The sequence below is a fragment of the Labrus mixtus genome, chromosome 6 (genome assembly GCF_963584025.1).
Source record: "Labrus mixtus chromosome 6, fLabMix1.1, whole genome shotgun sequence".
In the NCBI taxonomy this organism is placed as follows: Eukaryota; Metazoa; Chordata; class Actinopteri; order Labriformes; family Labridae; genus Labrus; species Labrus mixtus.
In genome coordinates, this window is record NC_083617.1 from 25,513,825 (window position 1) to 25,537,429 (window position 23,605).

Sequence of the window (23,605 nt, forward strand, 5' to 3'; positions counted from 1 at the left end):
TTCTTTGTTCTTCTTCCGACCACATTTTTGACTTTTTCTTGGTGCTGCATCAATACAAACACTCCTAAGAAAGCTCTGTCAAAGTGACTGGCGTCTTCTTTTGTCCGTTTGTTTGTTGTAGAGAATAGAAGTTCCCCAAAAAACTCCAGCTAGTTCATCACACATACAGAAACAGCCTGATCTACAGGGGCTCACTATGACGGTGTCTTTAATCAAGAAAAAATACTGAGATTTAGGAAGTTGTAAAAATATGAGTAGTCTTGATTTCAAGACAGAAAAGTCTTAAAAATGGAAATATAAAGTAAAATATATCCAGGTAGCTCGCTGCTCATCTGATATTCCCCTTTAAAACAACATATAGGCTAACCACAGCCTAAAATGACGACGACATACATCCTTACGGTTTTAATTTTAAGGAAAAATATGACAATGAATGTTTACAACAATAATTTTTTCACGACAAAGACGAGACGTTGACCTCTAATCTCTGATATTACAAACACTGACAACACATAAGTTATGTTTTAGTTAATTCTACGATTCATTTATCAGACGCTTTTATCCAAAGCGACAAACATCAGAGAATAAAGGAAGAAAGGAAACACAAGGGAGGATCTAGAGAGGAGGAAACGACGTCAGGAAGAGCAAACAAACAGCTTTAAGTCCGATCGGACACACAGGTGCTGACAGGAAGTGACCAGAGGTGCTGACCAGTAGTGGAGCGAGTGTGGGGGCAGAAGGTGCGGCCGCCCCGGGCCCACTGTTGTCTCAAAGGGCCCACTTTGAGCCAAATTTAACATGCATTTTGTTATTTAGTTGAATTTTTGAATAAAGTTAGTTTGACTAGGTCTGAGTCTCTCTTTTCTTTTGCCGCAATCAAGACACACAATGTATTTTGTAAAGCAGAGAGGGGCCCCCCTCCACTGCAGCAAACAGCACCAGCAGGGTGCTGTGGCCTGTTTGTAATGTCATTGATTCCACCTCTTAGCACCCCCTTTGCTGGGCCCCCGCTGCTGTCTGGAGCTTTAAAAACCTAGTCGTCTGTCTGCTTTATTTCTGTATACATCGCAGTTTTTCGTAACATTAAAAGTGTAAAAAACTAAATAAAAAATGTTTTCTCATTGACAACTCAACCCTCAACAACTCAACCTGGCAAGTCTCCTACCGTTGCTAGCTCCACTAACGTAAACGCTAGCTCCGTGCAGGAAAGCAACAGTGCTGATGAAAACTTCATTGGTAAATTGTTTCATCATTATTTGTGATTACGCTTAGATGCTGGTCTTTTGTTTGTGGGTGCATGTGTTGTAGACCGCCGTGTCTGCTTGGTTATTGTACTGTATGAACGGCAGGCCATTGCTTGCACACTGTTTACAAAGTTTGTTGTCGTGCGTGGGTTGATAATGTGTGGTTTTATTGTATTGTCTGTTTGGCTGTGTGACTGGATGAGCGTCCAACTTCACTGAATGTCAAACTGTAGTTGTCTTCTATCTTTGGTTTCCCGTCCGGCTAATTAAGTCTGCTTTACTTGTTTAATCGGTGGAATATGCGCACAGACATATCAGCACTTGTGCTGCTTAAATATCAGCAGGTCACTCACTGATAAGTCCCTGTCACTGTAATAGCACTCTTTATAATCTGCAGCGGCATTTCTCTTTGTCCCGTCCCATCTTGTATCTCCATACAGCCGATACTATACCATAAATGCTATACTATATTACTATATAGGCTACAGCATATGCTATATAGCCTATAGACAGTTTAAGGGCCCACTATTGGTCCCCGCCCCCTCTGCAATGAGCCATAGGCTCCGCGCCTGGTGCTGACAGGAAGTGACCAGAGGCAGAGCACAACATCAACAGTTTCTCTGAAGAGTTCTAATCAGCATCAAAACCATCCTAAAGATCATCATCATCATCATCATCATCATCAAGGTCGTAGGTGTTGATAAAGAGCTGGGTCTTTAGATTTTTCTTAAAGGTGCAAAGGGACTCTGCAGATCGAATGGAGTTTGGAAGTTCATTCAACCACCAGGGGGTGACAGAGGAGACGAGTCTAGTCAGAGTTTTAAAGATGTGGGACAGCACTGAAATGTCAGTGGGTGTCTGTTGGACGTTAAATAGCCATGATATTTTCATGTCCGTTAATCTATCTGTCAAAATAGAAGCAGGAGAGAGGAAAGGTGTGTGAGCGCTTCGAGTAGTCAGAAGACTAGAAAAGTTTAGCTTTCAAGCTAAAGTTGTTATCTCGAGTTAAACCTTCGTTTTCCTGTGATAAACGGTCAATTTATCGAGTCTTGTGAAGACTCAAATTCAGTATTTATCACAGGTAGGACTTGTAATCCTGATGTTATGGCATCATTAAGTCAAGATTTCGGGAAAACATCTGGTATATACTCGGTACTATAACCGGTGTCTGGACTCATGTCCTCTTACAGATTCCATAAATCACCATTTTTTTTCTCTGTGGTTCTTATATTTTGTCCTTCTTTGACTTCCTCCTGGAGCTGCATCAGTAAAAACACAATGAAGCTTTATCAAAAAACGCTGTTCTTATGACTTCCGTCTTTTTCATTTGTTTGTTTTTGAGAATAGAAGTTCCCCAGAACCCGGCTGGTACATTGAGCAACCATTAAGAAAGTCACGCACCAGAGAGTGCTTCGCTCTGCTGAAGGAGCCTGTTGATGCTGCAGCAGTCTGATCTACAGGGACTCTGTTAAACGGCATACCCACGCAGTGAACCAATTAGCATCCTGGTTGTTATACAGTGAGGGAGAGGAGGCGAGGAAGAGGCAGAGCTCTCATCAGTCCTGTCTCATTACCTGCCCGGCTGAGACGCCGTCTCCCACTGCAGCTAAATGAAGCAAGACACTTTAAGAGATGCATACAGGTGCAGCAAGAACGACGCTGTCACGCTCACAGAGAGGCGGAGTAAACTGGGGCAGAATCAACAAACTCACCATCGAGTCTAGTCTCTGTGTTCTCCTCTCTGCAGCTCCAGGAAGGAAGACAAACTTTCCTCACATTATAAACTCCCGAGCTCTGAGGACACAGAAGGCGTCAGTGAATGCATTTATCTGACCGGGATGATTTTGGTCAGTTTCTGCAAAGTGAGAACCCCAGATTTGTTTTTTCTGGATCAGAGTTATTCACACTCTCTCTCTGTTTTTTTTTTTTTTTTTACATGGAACCAGTCTGGTGCTGCTAACTTTAGAAACATCCACCCAGCTGCCCGGGCTCAGGGTCTGCACGTTCTGCAACAACAGACTCAAATATGAACAGCTGCATTCAGACACTACATCACACGGCTCATGGCCGGCATGAAAATTACAACAAAACCACAATGCACTCCCTCTCTCGACCCTGACTTCACACAGAATTCTTCCTGCCAGCCTCTTAGGGAAATTTGCGTGTGAAGCTGTTGGATGTAGAATTAACCCTGAGCGAGCAGGCGGGGTTGGACATTTATATCCTGCAACCTGTGGGGGACCGATTCATCTTAGTGCATGTAACGAAGCTGCTTCATATCACAGTCATCGCAGGGTCAGACTCTGTCGCTTCATCCGCCATCTCTGCCCCACCCTTTTCCCATCATGTCTCGCCTCCTGAGCTCCTGAGAACCCCCCACCCCGAGCCCGCTGTGGGGATTCATGTAAGAACACACATGTCGGAAAGATTTCAGCTGGCTGGCTGCCTTTGATTTTGATAGATTTCAGGAGTGCATGCTTTGGAAAGCATTTTCAGTATCACGCCTCCCTGGAGAAGCACTGCAACATGACCACCCAGTGAGAATGATTTTAGTTATCTCTGATGTTTGCCTGTCTATAGCCCACTGCTGGTTTCTTTACAATTTTTTGACAATTAACACAGTCACATGAACTCTATTAGTTCCACTGAGTTGGCAGTCAAGGCAGATTTATATAAAACTTAACTAGGGCTGAAGGCAGCACTGACCGGGCCCTCGTCTGGGCACTGTAAGGACGTGTGGTCGGGATGCGGTGCAGCTGCAGAGTGTGCGGCAGCGTCTTCTCCAAAAAGGTTTTTAGACCAGCTTAGCCATGTTTCACAAAGCTTGTTGCGTCTTACCACTAGGGGGTGCTATGACACTGCTTTTGCTGTTTTGACATGCGTAAAAGTTTGTCTCAGTTTTGATACAACATTTTAAAGATATTCTCCTCATGTTCACCTTTCATGTGGTCAGTCTGGAAACCTTTAGAGCAGCTTTTCATGACTTGCAGCTAAAAAAAACATTCTGATACTGGAGTCATTAAAAACCCCAATTTCAGCCTCTGCTGGTTCGTTTCAGCTGCTGTCTCTTTAAGGCCCCTCTCCCCATGTGCCCACTTTCTTCTGATTGGCCAGCTCTCTGGGAGCCTTCCAGGGAGGCAGAACGCTGCAGGGCTGTCAGGGGAGGGCTGCTCTCCAGTGCTGGGAGAAGAGAGTCTCTGTACTGTAAGAGGTTTCATCGTCTCACATAGAGGCTTCAAGCCATCTCATGAAATACTTGGTTTCATATCGGGGAACTATCAGGTTATTTGCAGAACAAGTCTTTTCGCGCCCTCTGCAGACTTATCCAACATATGTTTACCTCATGATCTGAAACACTTTATGTGAGTTTGAAATGGGGATCAACAATATAGGTCAACTTTGAGTTAGAGCCACATCCTGCTGCCTGGTGTGAAATCCAGTTTGGGGGCCATTATGTCCACTCTTTTTGAGTGTTGTTAGTATCTTGTCATCATTAGGGTCTCCTCTACAGCAAAACTGAAGGTGATTTGGATAACCCCCTATGGAGAATTTAATGACCCCTGGAAACGGGCATACACATTACTTGGAGATGATGGATTTTTTAAACTGGTTGGCTGTTTCCAAAAGCCATTCTTGCTTAATGTGTTGGTGCACTTGTTTAGAAAATGTGTAGGGGGCGCTGTGGAGGCATTTGGCACCACCCATTTGAGTCCATCCATATAGAATATAAACTTTTGCCAATTTGGCAAGTTTGAGGAGTTTTTTTGAGCATGCTTAGGCCCACAGAAATGAGAGTCATTTGGCACTCTTGGACAAACTCAGATATGTCTCGAGGAATAGGATAATACATTTATTTTACTGACCCTGAAGCGACCCTTTACTGGTAATAAAAACAAGTTCACTTGTGCATCAACAGATGTCTACTTTCTGGACTGATCCTGCTCCATCTGTGTGAATTTCCTGTCTGTAAGAAGTGACTGAAAAAGACACTGAGAATAAACTGCTGAGTGTGTGACAGTTAAAACTCTGCTGATATGACGATGTCTATCAGCTCCCTGTGAGACGGACAGACCCTCTCTGAACATTTCAGTGAAGCCGACATGAAAGCAGAGGGAGTAGGTGTGAAACTTTTCATTCCCACGTAGCTGATATGATACAGTTTTTTTCACTAATGGGCATTTGATTGGATGCAAAGTATGAAAGAGAGAGAGAGAGAGAGAGAGAGAGCAGAACATGGAAAAGTAGAACACAGAAGGCTTTGGCAGCCGTACACTCCTGCAGGGAATTAAACTCTAAAAAAAAACACACACAGGCGACGACTGTAGGCTCATTAAAATGCCCTCAGTTTGTTCTAGGAGAGCGGCTTCTCCTGCAGCCGAAAAATATCTGCAGATTAAATCATTCACAACCTGGTGAAGGGATGAGTCCAGGACACGACTCGCTATCTGCACACCATCACAGCGCCATCAGATCCGTAGAAAAACTGTGCACGTGCAGCGTCTTTCTACAGGGGGAGTAAAGTGCTGCGTGTAATACGCCGTGAACGCCGTGCCAGGGCCCCAATTACATTTAGAAACACGTCCCGCTCGGAGATGAGCGCTGAATAATGAACGCAGCCTCACTTCACCCACATATATCAGACTCAGGGGAAGAGTGAGGTCATTTAAACCACAGTAATTATCAAATGTGCGCTTCTCGGAATCACAGCCAAAATTAATATCCTGAAATATCCTCCTGTGTTTAATTGGAGAAGGTCGCTTTCTGGAGGAGGACTCGCTTCAACATTTAATCAAACTTTTTCCTGCACTTAGCTCCAAATGCAGGAAAAGGAAAGTGCATGCAGCACAATATTCACACAGAGAACATCCATTTAAGTGCATCAGACCTCAAGAGTGAGCATGCTCTCTGAGGGGAAAAACACAAAGTGCACGGACACACAAAGCAGGCAAGGCGACACACGCAGCGCAGACCACATGTAGAGTGTAAAAACAGGATAGTCACCAGAGATTTACTAAAAAAACATGTTCAATTTCCTGAAGGATCTCAAGCTCTCTAAAGACGTTTCGGACCTCATCTCTCTCGATGCACTGCTGCTTGTTCATGTACTTCATGGCGTACATCTTCTCCGTGTCCCGCTTCTGCACGATGCATACCTGCAAGAGAGGAACACAACAGAGAGGAAGAGGACATTTTAGTGCCGGAAAAACTTGTTTTGCATTCTGGAGGTTGTCACAATACCAAAACTTTTTCTGTTTTCCTAGATTTATTTTCCAGCTTATTTATCTCATTTTGATAGGAAGAGATAGGTTTAGTAATGAGAGAGCGAGAGAGAGAGAGAGAGAGAGAGAGAGAGAGAGAGAGTGGGGTGTGACATGCGGGAAAGAAGCTACAGGCCGGACTCAAACCTGGCTGCGTGCTTAAAGGGCCTTAACCTCTGTGCATTGGGCGCGACATAACCACTAGGCCATCGACAGCTTGAATTTAAGACTTTTATACGATTCTGGTAAAAATCAAATATTATTACACCTTTCAATACCACAACAACAACAACAACAACAACAACAACAACAACAACAACAACAACAACAAGTCCTAGGCTTCAAATATTGAGTCATTTCTTGTTTTTCATTACCCCAAAAATTGCAGAAAAACTCCATCAAACTGTCTTGATTGCACAAATACCTTGGCAACGTTTGGTCACAACATTTCAGCAGCTTTAAGTTAAATATATGATTAAAGATCTGTCAAATTTTTAAGCTTCTGCTCTCTTTGATACTAATGATGATTAAGGCCACTTTTACACAAAAATGATCCCCTGAAAATAAAGTTCTACATTCTGACTGCTTCAAACACAGATCCACATAAAGGCCTAAAAACACTAGTACAGTGATGACACAGGCACATGCGCACATACTCCTCCTTCTTTCACAGAGCGCTGAGGTGCAAACAGACAAAATCCACTAACACACAAACGTCTGTGTGGACGTAAAATGAGGTGGGGTCGTTACTCCAAATGACCCAAACATACTAAGCTTGTAAATTACAAGAATATGTCGACTGGGAGTCATGCCAGTACACATTTTCACAAACAAAACCCTTCCGCCATTGTTGTTGTAGTCCACCTGACACATGACTAAAGACTAAAGTCTCAGTTTTCAGAGGAACTGCATTTTCCAGTTCACACGCAATGTTGTTTTTTAAATGTTTGCATTTTCATGCACCAGAAACACTGTTGTCGTGTAAATGAACAGCAACAAAAGGTCACTTTTTTTACAGCTGAAATTGTTGGTGTGTAAACAGAGAGTACCTAAAATAACAGAGATTGTGTCATTTTAAGAAAAGTGGTTTCAAATTGTATCAAAGTATCAGACATTTTGACAAACAAAACCTGTGTTTGAATTGATAAAATAACAAACGTGCTTAAATGAACACTTGGTAAAGCAGGTTTGTGTTTGCAGAGAAAGAGAGTTTTCAGCACCACAAACTCTTTGACTCTACCGTGTGTTCATAGAGAGAGACGTTCTCAAACTGACCTGAGCATCTCTTAACTGTCGACTTCTGTCTCTGTGAAGTCGCTGAGAAGCTCTAATGAACTTCATCTCAGACACACGAGTTTGTGGCAGAAAGCGCTTCCGAACAAATCGGCTCATTCTTTATGCATGAGTTTGGAGGTTTTGTCAGGAAGCGTGTGTTAAAGGTCAGGAGCAGGACGAGACAGCGGAGAGGTCAGAGTCATTACGGTGACATTAAAGTCCGACTACGATTGTTATATATGTCACATGTCAGCGGGGGCTCCTGACTGCACACAAGTCTCAAACACTCCTAGTCGACTCAGGGAGATTTCTAATAAAATCAGCAGTTTCTTTGTCTTGTTGGTGTTAAAGTGGACCTTTATAAACTCCACATGAGCGTGACGACGGCTCGAGACAGAAGAAAGTGAAGCGGGGCGTCAGGAAACATCATTACTCATCGCTGTAATACACTTTAAATGTGCCAGCCTTCGGTTCGGAGCAAAGGAAGCGGGTCAGAGTGGAATCTGATTACCGAGCCGCTGCATGTTGAAGCACTATCTGAATCTCTTCTTATTCCTCCACACAGTCTGGACTTTGTGCCGCAGGTAAACAAAGTGAATTTCAAACCTTCACTCAGGCAGAACTTGACATCATCGTTCACTGACACTGCTCTTTATGGAGAGAGGGAAATATTTTCTTCTTGGCATCTGAAGGAACGCTCAATAAAAGTTGAAACAGAACCTCTGCCTGCCATATCGTGATATATTTCCTACTGAAACGGGATAGCCAGTGATGAGCCAGACTTTTGTAACTGGGGTGGCTGAACCAGGCCGCCCCCTAACTTTTGCAGGGTTGGCTGGAAGTGCCAGGAATGCAGAAACTCACCCTTTGTATCTGCACAATAAAGTGGCAACATTGAGATCAATGATTCTCAAGCACCCACCAACAACTCCTCATAAGAAAATCAGAACCCACATTTCTGATAGTTTTCAACAAATCGGATGAGAAGTTGTGAAGTTTGACCCCAGACGGTTCATGACTTGTGACAGAACAAAGAAATGGAACTAAACAAATTTCTAAAAGGAGCTAAAAGACTTTTTGACACCATTTTTTTTTCCAGACACACAAACGCGATCCACCACTAACAGCTCCCAACGTCTGAAGTCAATATTTAAAAACTATCCAATCAAAACGGGCGACATTGAAATGCAAAGGAAGCTCCCAGCAGCCTGTTGTGACAAAGCCAAAATGGTAGATTTGAACACAAGTCCCGCCTCTGACAAGCCAAACAGCCAATCATAGTTTAATCAATCAATCAATCAATCAATCATTATTTGTAAAGCACCAACTCATAAAAAAATGTAATTCTGGTTGGTGTTTTTTGTTTTGGATTTTGAAAATTTCAAAAAATCAGAGAATCGAAAAAGACCAAGTACTTTGAGTTTTCCTTTTGTATCGTTCATCACTAGAAGAACACTGATTTACACAAGTCTATCATATTCCTAACATTTATATACTTAATTAATGTTCATCGTGTTATGCAATGTTTATTGTTGTATGTTGTTGTCTTTTTTATGGCTGCAGCAAGGGTGAAGAGCCCAAGACAAATTTCTCACTTTGTGAGACAATAAAGTTAAACTTGAATCTTGATAACAAGTGTTACCTCGAGTCGCTTTACAAAAGAGCATATGGGATAATATGCAGGAAGGATATCTCCTTTGTATTCTTCATGTTCCTGTTGTCGTAGTAGTGCCCGATCACCCGGCTGAAGGGGGGGGGGGGGGAATAGCCAATTGGTAAACTCATTGATTGTAGATTATAATTAACTGCTCACGTACTGAACCAGAGGAGTTTACTGCAGAAAAACTTTACATTTCCAAATCCTGCATTTGGATTTCTGGTCCCCCTATCAGCCCAACCATGCCTCCCTTTAGCCTCTTTTTCAGCCCTCAGCATGATATCAGCTCCAAACCCTCCCCTCGTGGAGCTCAGCACAGACCTAGTTTCTCTTTGCAGTTCGCCAAGCCACTCTGCACCATCTGCACTGAGCTGGAAGGTAGGAAATATAAACTACAACAAACCATAGTCCAAAAGGTCGGCTACATATTCACAGCTTTTTATTTTTACTATGAGAAATAAGCCACATGCATCAGAATAACCCATTTATGTTTTTCTCTTCCAGCGTGTGCATCATCTGGGAAGAAGAGTCAGTTTAAGGAGCGCCTTTAGAGGCTTAGGGTGTATTTTGGAAATCGTCTTTACTGCTCAGTTGGGAGTAAAAAGCAGTAAAGTAAGTCTCTTACAATCCAAGGAGACCTCCTCTGTGCACGCTAAAATAAAATCCAGATACTGTGTGCAAAGAAGAGACAGTAATGATGTGTGGAAGTAACCGCAGAGCTGATATATTTTCAGTATGAAGGGAACCTTATCTGGCTGCACCCGGTGGACATCACATTTATTTTCTTCTTCCTGCAGCAGAACACGCTTTACTCAGAGAAGTGATCTGTTAACTTGATGCAGCACAGAGGAAGGTGGGTTTTTTTTAAATGGTCTCCGCTCACAAATCCATAAGCAAGTGAGCGTAATGCAACTTTTTTTTTTTAAAGTTTGAAGGGAAACGTTCTCAGTGAAGGATTATCGTTTTTAAACTCTTCTGGAAATCTGGTTTGAAAATAAAACACAAATGTGATACCACCACTTCATTCTAATAAAGCCTCCACAGAGACGGTGTAACTTGTATCTCATCTGTTGAGTCTAGACTTCACCATAAACTGGTAAATCTCATTATCTATATGTGGACACATTTAGCCTGCAGAACGAGAGCGCAGCAGATAGCGGAGGCAGTGATTCATGGTGCTTTCAGTGGCTACAAACCACGCTTTGTAAGAGGGTTGTCTTTGGGTTTTCAGAAGCTTCTAACAAGCACCTCGTCGTCTCAGAGCTTAATGATGAGAACTGTAGAGAGTACGTCTTCTATCTTGTGCTAAAATTATGAAAATGTTTTGAACAACCTAAAGTGTGTCCCGGCTTTGCGTCAGTGTTCATCAGACGACATCGTTCAGCTTCTGTCTTCCTTACCTCTTCAATTTTTCATGTCAGTTCATTCGCATGCAGGATGTGCACTTACGGTGGCTCTCGAGGTTCAAACTGCCAAACCTCTTAGCCCTTTAGTGGCTAATGTGTCCCTCTGGACCAAATAAAAAAAATAAAATCATTATCTCAACTCATTAACTCTTACTGCTCTTACTGCTGCAGCTGTAAGAAGAAAGCCTCCTAATATCTGTAGTACCTGTCTTTACATTCTCTAAACGATCTGATGAGAAGGAAATGTGCACATTTTTATTCTTTGAATGATACGTTTCTGATTTTAATTGTGACTTAATCAGCAGTCTCCATAATTCAGAAGTCGGTCTGAAGTTTTTAATGGACTCGTTACAGCCCACTGTAATAATCAAATAATAAATGTTATATTTTGATTAGATCACTGGCGGCTTGTGCTTAGTTTCTCACACTCTTCGTTCTTTAGCTTGATGCTAATACGTATAGTGGCTAACGTGTTACCGTGAGCAGCTGTGCTCGTGGGTCCACAAAATCACAGCTGTTGATAAATTTACAGGATTTACAATCGGAAGTCTGTATAATGTGTTTTATTTTGAAATTTACCGGATGCTCAGTGCGTTAACGTGCATGACTTCCTGTTTCAATCTGCTCTGTTCAGCATGCTCCGTCGAAAATTGCATATTTGAAGCGGAGCGAAGTGTCTCAGCTTGAACGCGCCAAGACGGAATGCGGTGTGTGCAGTGGAAACACGAGTTCAGCTGTAGAGTGCGGAGCGAGGACGGATCCCGTGGAAACTGAACATAAGAAATTGTTATTTTGCAGCTTTTAACATCCTGAGTTAATTTTTAAGGTAACTTACTTTAAACAGAATTAAACTAAATAGATTTTTTTTTTTACTTTACAAACCCCTGCCAGTGTGCGTTTTGAGCGATGATGTCATTCAATATTCTCTGTGTTCTGTTGCTCTTTTTAAGCCCTGAACATTGAACTGTATATTTCTTTTTTTAGCTTTTCTAATCATCGCCGTGTGTGGAGTATAAAACCAATCAGCCTGTCAGTCATCTCCCAGCAGCTCCGTCTTATCTGCACCCTCAGGAGCTGGTCAGCAGAGAGGGATGATGACTTTTTAAACAGGATTTATTCATATATTCATCGAGCATATTAGCCATTCATCGCTTTGGACCCGTTTAGTTTGGAGCGGAGAGAAGTCTCTGTTTGAAGGCGAGAGGTGTGAGGCAGGATGTTTGCCGAGTTATTTGCATATGAATGAAGACATTTTCACCCGACTGTAATCAGGTGAGATGACGGATTCAGACGATGCTTATCCAGAATGATGGCGTCACAGACCTGATCTCTGTGAGCTGTAATGGACACTAAACTGTCTCTAATTAATTCTGTAACATTATCTCCTAAATGCTAATGTTCAGCACGGGGCCAGCCCCCGTCAACCAGCCGAGAGGTTTTTTATTGTTCAGTTCTAATTCAGGAACACCTGCTATTCAGACTGCCTTTGAATATTTGTCACTTAGAAAGGTCATTTTGTTCTCCGGCAGGCAGGTTGGAGGCTCAGGGCGAGTCTGAGGAAGGAGCCAAATTTCTCCACCGGCTGGCTGGCGAGGCATCATAGTTAAGAGCCAGCTAATACATTTGCACGTCTGCAGATTTATTCTCATTTAAATCAAACAACAGGAAGTCAAATTAAAGCCCATTGAAAGATGGGGTTAAAGAGTGTTTTATTTGGAGCGCCGACAGCCCGTCTGCCCCATGTACGGAGGCTGTGGTCCTCGTCGTAGCGGCTTTGGGTTCGGGTCCGACATCGGCCCATTGCTGCATGTCATCCCCCCCTCTCTTCTCCCAGAGTATTTTATTTGAACAACAAATGTAAGCGACGTCTCACTGAAGGTCTTAAAATTATTTATAAAATATAATATCAAGAAAACAGTTTGTGGACGCAATTTTACTATTTTATTGTGATTTTGTGTCAGCAGAAATCTAAATCTGATTTTATTTCAATTCAAAGTGTATTTAAAGCGTCAGCCATAAGGTCTCAATCAGATACAGGTCGGGTCTTTTGCAATGCGGCCTCCGTCTGAACCGCCGGGTTGGCACGCGTTCCACTTTGACGTCACACTCGTCACAGTTTCTGCTCTGACAGGTCGGGCAGAAAAAGAGCCGCCCGCACTCAGTGAAAACAAACGTGCATGACAGCTGCGATTGAGGTCGTCAGTGGAGAGACAGTCTCCCCGTATCCACGGCAACAATCACTTGAAGTATAAGAGACAGCTCTCTTCTCATACATGACTGATTTGATGTTTCGTCGCTGTGCCTCTTTAAATTGTATTTTATTTGTCATGTCAGTCCAATTTGTGATTATGTAGTTTATGCATTAGAGCTGTGTGCAAAGAAATACAGATATGTAGTGTCTGAATTTATTCAGTGAGGAAGACAGGGCTTCATTTATTAATAGGCTATAGATAAACTCACATTGAGGAAGGAAGAGGAGGAGAACAGAGAAGTAAAAGACGTGCAACAAGCTGGTTATGACATCATGAAGCATCTTAATAAGACAATACAAACAGACATCATTCAGATCTGTCAGGTTTCTCTTCGGTCAGGCAAACGCTAAGTTGTCAAAATGTTGCCATGTCAACTCACATTGTATTCGAGAGAATCGTTAATGATGGTCGACAAAAGTTCAGGAATTATGTGCTCACACTGTACGAGTTATCAGGACGGAGCATCGAGCAGTGTTGATTAAGTTTCCTGTGATAACTCCAACAAGCAGGAGTTGAAGTCATAGTTTTTTTCCTCATATCAACGGCTCAAAACGCTCTCTCTCTCTCTCTGTCACACACACACACACACACAAACACACAAACACACACACACACACACACACACACACACACAAACACAAACACAACGTAACTAGCAGCTAAATCAACACAAATATTTCCTGTCAGCTGGAGGGCTATGGCTTTTTCTTGACAAGATTTCTCTTGTTGATATCTTTCATGATAGGAGAGATAAGACTGATGGAGGTTTAAGACAAATCAAAATAAAAAGAGATAAGGCTTGCTGTTGCCGCGGTGATTCAGATGCTGTCTGCCAGTTTGCACAGGCATAATCAGGGGGAGAAGGGGGGAATCAGCTTGTGGCTCTGCTCTCACTGTACAGGTGTGTGCAGTCGTAGGACCAACATTTTAGACATTCCAGAAATGTACCCGCCTGGTCGGCAGCAGATGTTCAGGCCATAATCGTCCCCTGTGCCCCCCCTGCACTGCACAACAAACAACACACAATCTGGTTGAATTTTGTCCTGACTTCAAAATCAGTCATGAGAATGAAAAATCGGGTCTGAAACGGCCTGAAATCACACAGTATGCCCCGGCTCAGAGCTGCTGTTCAATGAGTTCAGTAACTGATTTAGATCTTTGATCTGGATAAATGAATGCATGAAAAATAACGCTGACATGACTTGAAGCAGTAGGGGAAAAAAAGAGTTCAGATGAGCTTATTAAAAAGTTATGAAGCCGTGCATTTCAAAGGTGAAACATGAAACTCTCTTAAGCTGATTTAGAAGTTCAGTTCGGTGCTCAGATTTAAACTCAATGAACCAATAGAAGGAGTTTGGAGTTTGAACATTTTTAAGTATTTCCAACAGCAGGAAGGTGAAGCACACCGCTGTGCCTGAGTTCATGCTAATGAAGGAACATGTCTGCTGCTCGCCCTGCTGCTCGCTGATGTGTTTTTAATAGTTTTTGGACAACAATGAAGCTCTGAGGCACACAGGAAGAATCAATAACACACACAAGACGTGTCAGGAGAAACATTCATAATTGGTTTGAGCCTTTTTTGGCGCTACATGAAAACATAGAATATCAGGTTTGTTGCCTTGCTTTCTCTTGTTTAAGCAGGAATGAACGCTCACCAGTGTTTCCAGCAGCTGTGTTTACGCACACTGTGTGAGTACAACGCTCCGTCACGGTCCAGGTAACTCTGAATTTAACACTGCAGCTGTCAGACTCCCGTTCAGCTGGGGACTTAAATGGTTTAGTGGCTAATGAGCAAATACAATTAAAGAGAAAAAAAAGGCCATTCATGCGGTCGGTGAGCAGACTTTAGACTTGGCTCCAGATTGAAGTAAACAGGACGACAGCTCTGCACGGCCCGGGGGGCGAGACGCTGTCACAACGCTGGCTGTAATCTCTGACCAGCGGCTGCACACTGCACCTGTTGATCTCTGCTAAAGGGAGCCTTTTAGACGTGGTCAGGGCGAGAGTAAAAGGTGGGGACGATCGATTCTTCAGAGGAAAGTGTTCAAAGTCATTTCATGTGGAGGAATTCAAAGTCAAGGTGGAGGAAGGCCACGGATGAGAGCCCCCGTCTGTCTCCTCCTTAGCATACGATGCTTGATTTGAATAGTTTTGAGCTCTGGTGCATGAAACTAACTTTGTTTTTCCTGCAGCTCGATCATTATTTAATCAGTCCTAGAAAGGAGAGCAGCACTAATAATAACGAGGAGCTTTGGAGGCTGTTTCCTGGAGTTAATCTGCACAGGGTCAGCCAGGGGCGCCTGGCAGCCACAGAAACACGTTCCTGCAATTGAACAACACATTCAAACATCCTCCGATCTAAATAAAGCCACCGCACTTAATCACACGTATGTTCTGAAAAGCATCGAGGATCCCTAATGAGGCCGTGTGAGCAGCTTTTACACAATAACAATGGTGGGGTGTTGTGATGGAGGCAGAGGCTTGTAAAGGTCTGAGAGCAACAATAATTCATTCATAATTCATGATTTATTACTCAACCTACCATTAGAGAAAGCATGAGAGTACACATCCTACTGAAAGGGTAGAGATCATTCAAATAAGTGGAAACATCTGATCTCTATCAGTGTTGAAAAGTATCAGAATATACAGACATTCATGATTTTAAAAAATACAGAATGAGAAGTATTTCAAAGATTATTTATGGCCGCTGTCAGTTGTCTTTGAATCTGAAGGTTGGGGGTTCGATCCCCAGCTCCTGCAGCCACATGTCCGATGTGTTCTTGGGAAAGACACTTAACCCCAAATTGCTCCCACTGCTTCAGAGTAAAAATTTGCATGAATGGATGAGTTACTTCTGATGGTCTCTTTACCCAGCAGTCTCTACCATCAGTGTGTGAATGTGTAGGTGTGACCTGAGGTGTAAAAGAGCTTTGAGGAGTCAGAAGACTAGAAAATAAATATACAAGCTCAAGCCAATCTACCATTTACCATATCTAATAATGTACCAGGGCAATACTGTACTTTATATAATCCATCCATTATCTTTAGGCGGTGTACACCCTGGACTGTTCGCCAGCCAATCACAGGGCTCACATATAGAGACAGACAACCAGCCACACTCACATTCACACCTACGGGCAATTTAGAGTCAGCAGTTAATCTAACGAGCATGTCTTTGGACTGTGGGAGGAAGCTGGAGTACCTGGAGAGAACCCACACATGCACAAGGAGAACATGCAGACTCCACACAGAGAGGCTCCTGTCAGACGGGGATTCTAACCAGGAACCTCCTCACAGAGAGACTCCTGACAGACGGGGATTCTAACCAGGAACCTCCTCGCTGTGAGGGGACAGAACTAACCACTGCACCGCCATGCAGCCCTGATTTGATGTTATCTAACGGCTTAATGTTTACAGGTTTAAAAGATTCACAAAGTGTCCTGTAGATTGCTCCATCCTGCAGCAGAGAAACAGGCTGTAGTGGCTGCAACATAACGCTTTATAGATCGAGGTGCGTCCACTTATAAGTTGTTTTTGTCCCTGACAGGAGCAGATTGTTATTCTAAGAGTCTGACAACATAACAGAAAGGATCCCTGCAGAGACAGACTTTATTGTTGCAGACGAGGATGCTTTTATTTGAACAGAAAAAGGTAATGCATCATTAAAGAAAGAGTAATTGAACACAACAGGAGGTAAACTAACCACAGCACGCCTGGATTACAGCTGCCTCCATCTCGGGATCTTTGTGTTTTTTTGTTTGGTTCGGGTGTTTTAAAGAAGCAGCTCAGATCCAAAGTAAAAAACAAAAACTAACCATTCAGGCAACAGGGCAATTTGTTTGTTCTGCGACTTTTAATTTGTTTTATGGCTGTCAAACAAAACATTTTTCCAATCATGATTCGATTCTGAAATTCAAAAGTGAATCTCCATAAATCACATTTTGAATCTGGTGTTTAAAATTCCATTATTTTGCATCTTCTAAATGTTTTGTATGCTTTTATTTTGTATTTTTGTCCCGTCTCAAGCTTAAGGTGTCTTTACTTCCTGTTTGGAAACAAATCTGCTTTTATTCCTAAAGAAAATAAGGAACTTCGCTTTCACTGCAGGAGACAGATCGGACTTTTCAAACTGCTGCTGGACGGGTGGGTGATGTTAATTTGGGAGGTCATTGAATCATGATGCAGCGGGGCAGCCGGAGATTCTCAATACAATCAAATTATTCATCATCTTGACGAGAAATAATTCAGTTCATTCAGGGTAAGAGAGATTGTTTCTGAAAGTGACGACAGAGGAATACCAATTCTCCAGGTCGGACTGACTGAACCCCAGAGCGGCTTCCTCCCGCAGTTTCATTAAAACGACCCCTTAATAAGCTCCTCCAATGGCCTTTTATTAACTGACGGATTCCTAACACTTGAGTGTTATCCTGCCAGACTTATTGAAGCAGAGGTGTGATGGATCATATGAGAGCCGAGTAAGACTGGCAGCTCTGTTGGCAAGAGCCTCAAACCACTCTGAAAATAGAGAGCCGAGAAGATGATTACTATCCTTTAATAATGTGATTCATCCATCACTGAGGAGATATTAAATCCTGCGTATCACTGCACTTTCACTCATAACTTTACAATATATATTTAATATGTATTTAAGACATTCATCTCACAGTTTGAGAGGAAAGTTTCTGAAAAGCTAACCATCAATAGAAGGGTAGTATGATGTTGTACTTGTTCTCTGTTTGGAGTAGAAGCCCTGCATTTAAAATCATAGAATAATAATAATAGAATAATAAATAACCATTTCAATGTACTGAGAAGTAGGAAAAAAGTGATACAAGTGTTTCAAATGAAGATTCTGTCAGTTTATCTTTAAAAAACAAGTTGGATTTGTCGTTGACAGATCCAAAAATTAATGCTAGACCAAGAAATAACAGAGACCTGAGTGCTCCGAGACTGAGACAAGGCCGAGACCATAAATGTCACAGAAAAATCGTTATGTGTCACTCACTTAGACCGTACCACCAGGAAGGTTGCGGTTGTAACCGGGGGATACAAATGAAATTATGAGTGAGCTTAAGTTATTTGTTCTTTCGGAAAGAGGAGTGTTCCTTTTATTTTAACGTCATGACGTGGAAAAATAGCTGATCAGTGGTGGTCTTGACCGATCTTGATTTAAAATCCGGAGTCAGCCCGGCCTGTGACCGAGACAAGAACCAGTAAAAATCCATTCAATCCTGAGGCGAGACAGAGTCCTTTAAAAAGTGGTCCAGTGACCAAGACCGATTTGAAGTACTACAACACTAACCAAAAGTAGCTCAAATCTGCTTCCAGCTACTTGAGGCTGACCAGTGCACAGTCCCTTTGTAGGGACGAGTACTGAAATCCAGTACCAATATGGGACTACCAAAATGTTTTCTATGCCGGACTGAAGCATGACACAGATTTTGGTGCTTAATTTTGGTACAAATCACTCAATGACACAGAGCCACAGACTGTAGATATTAATGGATGAAGAAGGAGTGATGTCACCCGGCTTTAGAGTCCCATCGATGGCGGTCTCCATGTTGGAAATGCTATCGGTCAACCTAACGACAGGCTGAGAGCTGGAGCTGAAATAAAAAAATCTGAATACATGATTTTTCAGTTCTGTCAGCAAGATGAAAAGCAAACAACTTTTAAAATGTTCGTTTTTTGAGAGGAGTTTCTAACGTGAACTGAGGACGTCCAGAGTCGTTTTAGAGCCATGCACACTGAGAGTCGTAGCATCTTTGACCTTCTTTGCACTGCATAATAAACTTGCTTCATTTTTTGATCCAACCACACTTTGAGACATCGATTGTGAGATCAAACTGTCAACACAAAGTCTCTGACACACACTTGTTTAGCACTCAGACACCTTCATGGAGTATCAGGTGTGATGTCATATCTCTGAGAATACACTGATGTGACTCTGTCCTCGCGTGCATGGAGCAGCTGAATCTCCACAAATAAAAACCTGAATCCTCTCTCTGCTGCTCTAAATCTTTCATACCTGCACCCCAAACCCTCTTAGTCTCCCCAGACCCCCCCACCCTCCCACCCAACCACCCACCCAACCACCCACCCCCGCCCTGCTTATGTCTTAATGTTGCTCTGTGCTCCTTGAACACAACATTTTAAATTAGCTGAGCATATTGCTTGTTCACAAAGTAAAAGCTCTTTCATGTGGCTCTTCAAAGCACAGTGCCACCGTTAAATCCCAGCACGATGGCCGCACAGTGTTTACCTTTACAATCCGCTCTTCTTCCTCACTCCCCCACCCTCCCCCACCCCACCACTCTGCTATAGTTAGCTGTCCTATCAATTGTTGTCAGAGGGTCTAAAGCTCCGAGCCAGGCAGAGAGAAGGAAAAGGTTGGGTGTTAAATTTTGTGGACTCGGAGAGGAAGCTGCAGACTTTCTGTTTTGTAGGTCAGGTAAGAGCCGAGTCACACAGAAGCCTCTGAAAGAGACACAAAGGGAGGGGAGAATGAAAGAAGACCACCGCCTGAGGGGGGGAGAACGAGAGAGAGCAGCTTGTGGCCTCTTCTTCAGAAATGTACTGAACATAAACATCCATCAGTCCCTCAGATCAGCTCTCAGCGTGTTTGTTTCTGTTGGGATGATTTAACACATTAGTACGATGGCTGATAAGTGCAAACACTCAGTAACATCCGACACAACTAACATTAAAGAAAGAGTGTGCCCTTTAGCACCAGCAGGAAACCAAAACAAACTGCTGTTAGGAGACACCTCCTCCATACTGAAGCCTCCGCTCTCCTCTAGCGACACACCTCCAACCCCCCTCCCCTCATGTTCACACAAAGGAGTAATGCACACGCTGTGAACAAACTTATCCACGGCTCAAGCTGCAATCACCTGTGTCCTGCATTGTTTTGTTAGCATCCTAACGTTAGCGCTCTTTAGTTAGCTCGTAGCTTCACATAGCATGTAAACTGACACAGAATGACCGAGATCTAAAAACTCTTACTAACATCCAAATAATCAGTGAGTATGTTCTTCTTCTTCTCTCTAGTCCTTCACTAAAACAGTTTTTATACACAAGGGGAGGAGCCGGCCGTCCCGTCCATGTAAACACGGCTCTGACAACAACACAGGCAGCAGGACTCGAGCTTCTCACTCATTGTAGACAGTCATGACTCAGAGACACATTTACAGGATAAACTTCATTTCTGCTAAAAGTATGTGTTAAATGTCGCACATCCTTCCTTAAAGAAAGTGTCCATGAAATCCAAAAAAATGCAAACGACAGCTGCAAATGAAAGAAAATATCAGCAAAAAGGCCAAAACACCTTCATTAACTGCACTGCTAGGAGTTCTTTCATGTTTTTGCTGCAGCGTGTTTCAGTCGTTTCATTTGTTTTTGCATGTGCTTTTGGATTTGCATCATTATAATTTGCACCAAGTTTTTCCCGATTAAAGTCTTTTTCAGCTCTTGTTGGCCTCTGCATAGCAGAGATGTAGTGGAAGACAACCTGAAAACACCCTGACTCACGCACACACTCTCTCCCGAGCTGCAGAGTGCTCTGAATGAGGCATGCGAGGCAGATAGTCTTTCAGGCTCTGATGAACATGTCATCCGGGGGGGTGGTGGGGGGGGGGAGAAGTAATAATTTGCTCTTTCATTTGGTTCGTTCCTCTGGATGTGTCCTGCTGCTGCTGCTGCTGTCAGCCTAAAGGAAGTCAACGTGTTTACCGAGCTCTGCTGTCCGTTTACACAGCTCCACAATGAACTAGTACAGCAGGCATGAGCGTTGATAAACACAGCCATGGATCTGTGAGGGACGGGAGGCTCCGTCGTGCACACAGAGAAATAGAAGGTGTGTCCTTTTAAGATGTGAGAATCATCAGAAGGAACACTAATGAATCAAACGCCATGCATGCACATGAAGACCGCACTGACACTTTACAGAAACAAACACGTGTCTCTGACAGCCAGCGAGTTTTTCTGTCTTTGTAGCAGCCTCACAGAAAATCCCTCAATGTTATTCGAGGAATTAATGTCACGAAGGGAAAAGCCATAAAGAGCTCCACATTTACACTCTTTTCCTCAAAGTAATGATCCGATTCCTTAACTCAGCATCTTTCTAAAACCAGTGATCTCTTCACCTCCATGTACAGAACTCAAATGGTGTCTGGTTGTTTTTGTAGACAACTGATGTATTTCTGCAGCTAGAGGTGACGCAAACATTTTATTCAGATAATTGAATAAAATCTGAAATGTAAGTCTCACTGGTAGAGAAGGCGAAGTCTGTTTTTGGGGGGTCTCTCATAGGGAGAAAAATGTATATAAACTGTCTTCCTGTGTGATGATGTTTATCAAAGTCCACAACGTTGGGTTTCTGTGCAGCTGTGCAGCCCTTTTAGTACCATCTGTTTTCACCATGTGGACTTTGTAATCCTGGTATCTTCAGGTACGCTTGTTGAGCTCTCAGCCTGCTGTAACGTTGATGGTTGTGAAGTTCAGATCCACACCCTGAGACCAATTTGCTGAGAGTTCTCCACAAGCTTTATCGGAACAGTTTACCACTGTGTTCTTTGGATGCAGGATTATGACCTCACAAGAGAGAAAAGATGGTAAAAAATGGCCTCGCCAACTTGGTCGACGTCATAGATATCCCGGCTGGTTGTTAAAAGTGGAGCTCAGACTTGTCGGACGGTCTTTTAGTCCAATAAAGCTCACAGAGAGAGACAGATTATTAGTCTGATATTTACATGAACAAATCTCCAAAAGACTCCAACAGCACAAACACGACCCAGAGGTTAAAGGTCAGGGACTAATTCTACATCCCTTTAAGCCTTAATATAATGTAAACAGGTGAGTTGTATAAACATTCAGCTCGTACAGTTGAAGAGAGAAATGAGCTCTAGAGACACAAACTGTTTTTGTACCAGACTGTAAACATGTTTATTTTAACATGGAGCTCTATGAGGACTGACTCACTGCAGGAGACAGACTCTAGTGGACACTGGAGGAACTGCAGTCATGCAGACTTGGAGGTTGCTGTTTTGTAAATACACCTAATTTAACACTTCACTGAATGTAATTTACAAAGACATTGTGTCACTGTGGAACGGTTGTGTCATGGCTGAAACCCAGTTTTAATAATAATACGATCATATGAACCCAGGTGCAAAGACTCAATGTATCATATTGATATATTATTCCATGACTCATCTTCCATCAAGGACTCTCAATTTGAACTCTAAATAGAGGAGGCAAGAGAAATAAAGAAACTGAGTTTTTATTGCATGTCCAAACTAAAAGAAAATTCCACATGATTCTATTTTCACTAAATTGAAAAACAGCCTCTCGGGAGAAAAGTCACAAGTGGTAGAAAATTGTTCTTAAAGCTCACATGTATCTGCCTGGAGTATATGTGCTTACATCAGTTTATATAAAACCCATACAAAGGCTTTGAAGTCGCTCATGTATGAAGGTGGGGAGATATAATGGCTGCATAATGAGGATTACATGCATCGCAGAATGTAAAGAAACAAAAAGTGCCTGAAGGCCTCTCTCAGCGATATTCTCTCTGTAGGCTTGAGGGTGTTAGAGGTGTCACTGCATGTTTCTTTAAAGGTGGAATATCTCATACATATTCATGCATTAGGAGGAGGCTGTTACTTGATAACTCCTTACATATAATCTTATGGAGATTCATGCAGTTTGAAAAGTCAAGGTGCCTTGGCCGTCAGAAGTTAAAAACTGAAAGGGGTAAAGATGACCCTCTCAGTGACTGACACCCAGAGATTTGACACCATGATGTTTCACTTCATATTTCTGACGGCTTGTTTCTGGTTCTGTTGTGAAGGTTTTATTCCCTGAGCTCGCTGTTAAAGTCAACGTGGCTCACTTCGCCATTCACACGCCTCTGGGACCGACAGAAACACTTAGAGAGGGTGTGCAGGTGATGTCATAGTGGGCGGAGTCACTGCTGTTACACTGAAAGCACGTTACAGGAATCAGTGAGCAGTTAATGGATTTAAATCAGATGAAAGGTGCCGTCCTTTCAGTTATCATTTACTGACGCTGTTGTGATATGTTTATAGGAATGTTTGGATTGGTAACATTAGGTTAATAAAGCCACATGACAAAGCCAGGCAGTGACAGAAGCACATACTGTAAACAAATAAATGATGCAATAATAAACGCCTTCCAGTCAGCTCCAAAGACAGATCGGAGCTGGTCAAGGACGGGAATGTTAGCCAGGAGAAGGAGACTAATGCAACTGATTCAATACACATGCACTGACATAATCAAATCACGTTTCAGGAGGGTCCTTTCACTGAGCCTTTCAGACAGAGGTGCTGTTTGTCAACAGGCAGGGCAGGCAACTGCTTGTGGCCCCGGACTAGAAGGGGGCGCCCCGAGTGCTTACAAACCAAAGCAGTGACCGAAATGTGCAAATTTTGCAACAAAAAAAAATTCCTTAAAGGGTCCCATTTGACAGCACACGCTCTCGTTGCCCTGCGAA

General features: G+C 42.8%; 1 protein-coding gene across 1 annotated transcript in view; it reads right to left on the bottom strand.

Annotated features, from left to right (window-relative positions):
- LOC132975850 (serine/threonine-protein kinase 32C-like) overlaps nucleotides 1-23,605 on the bottom strand; it is an 87,779-nt gene that overhangs the window by 28,798 nt on the left and 35,376 nt on the right. The window contains exon 3 of the mRNA XM_061040685.1: nucleotides 6,246-6,397. Within this exon, the coding sequence (XP_060896668.1) occupies nucleotides 6,246-6,397 (152 nt within the window). The remainder of the gene's footprint in view (nucleotides 1-6,245; nucleotides 6,398-23,605) is intronic.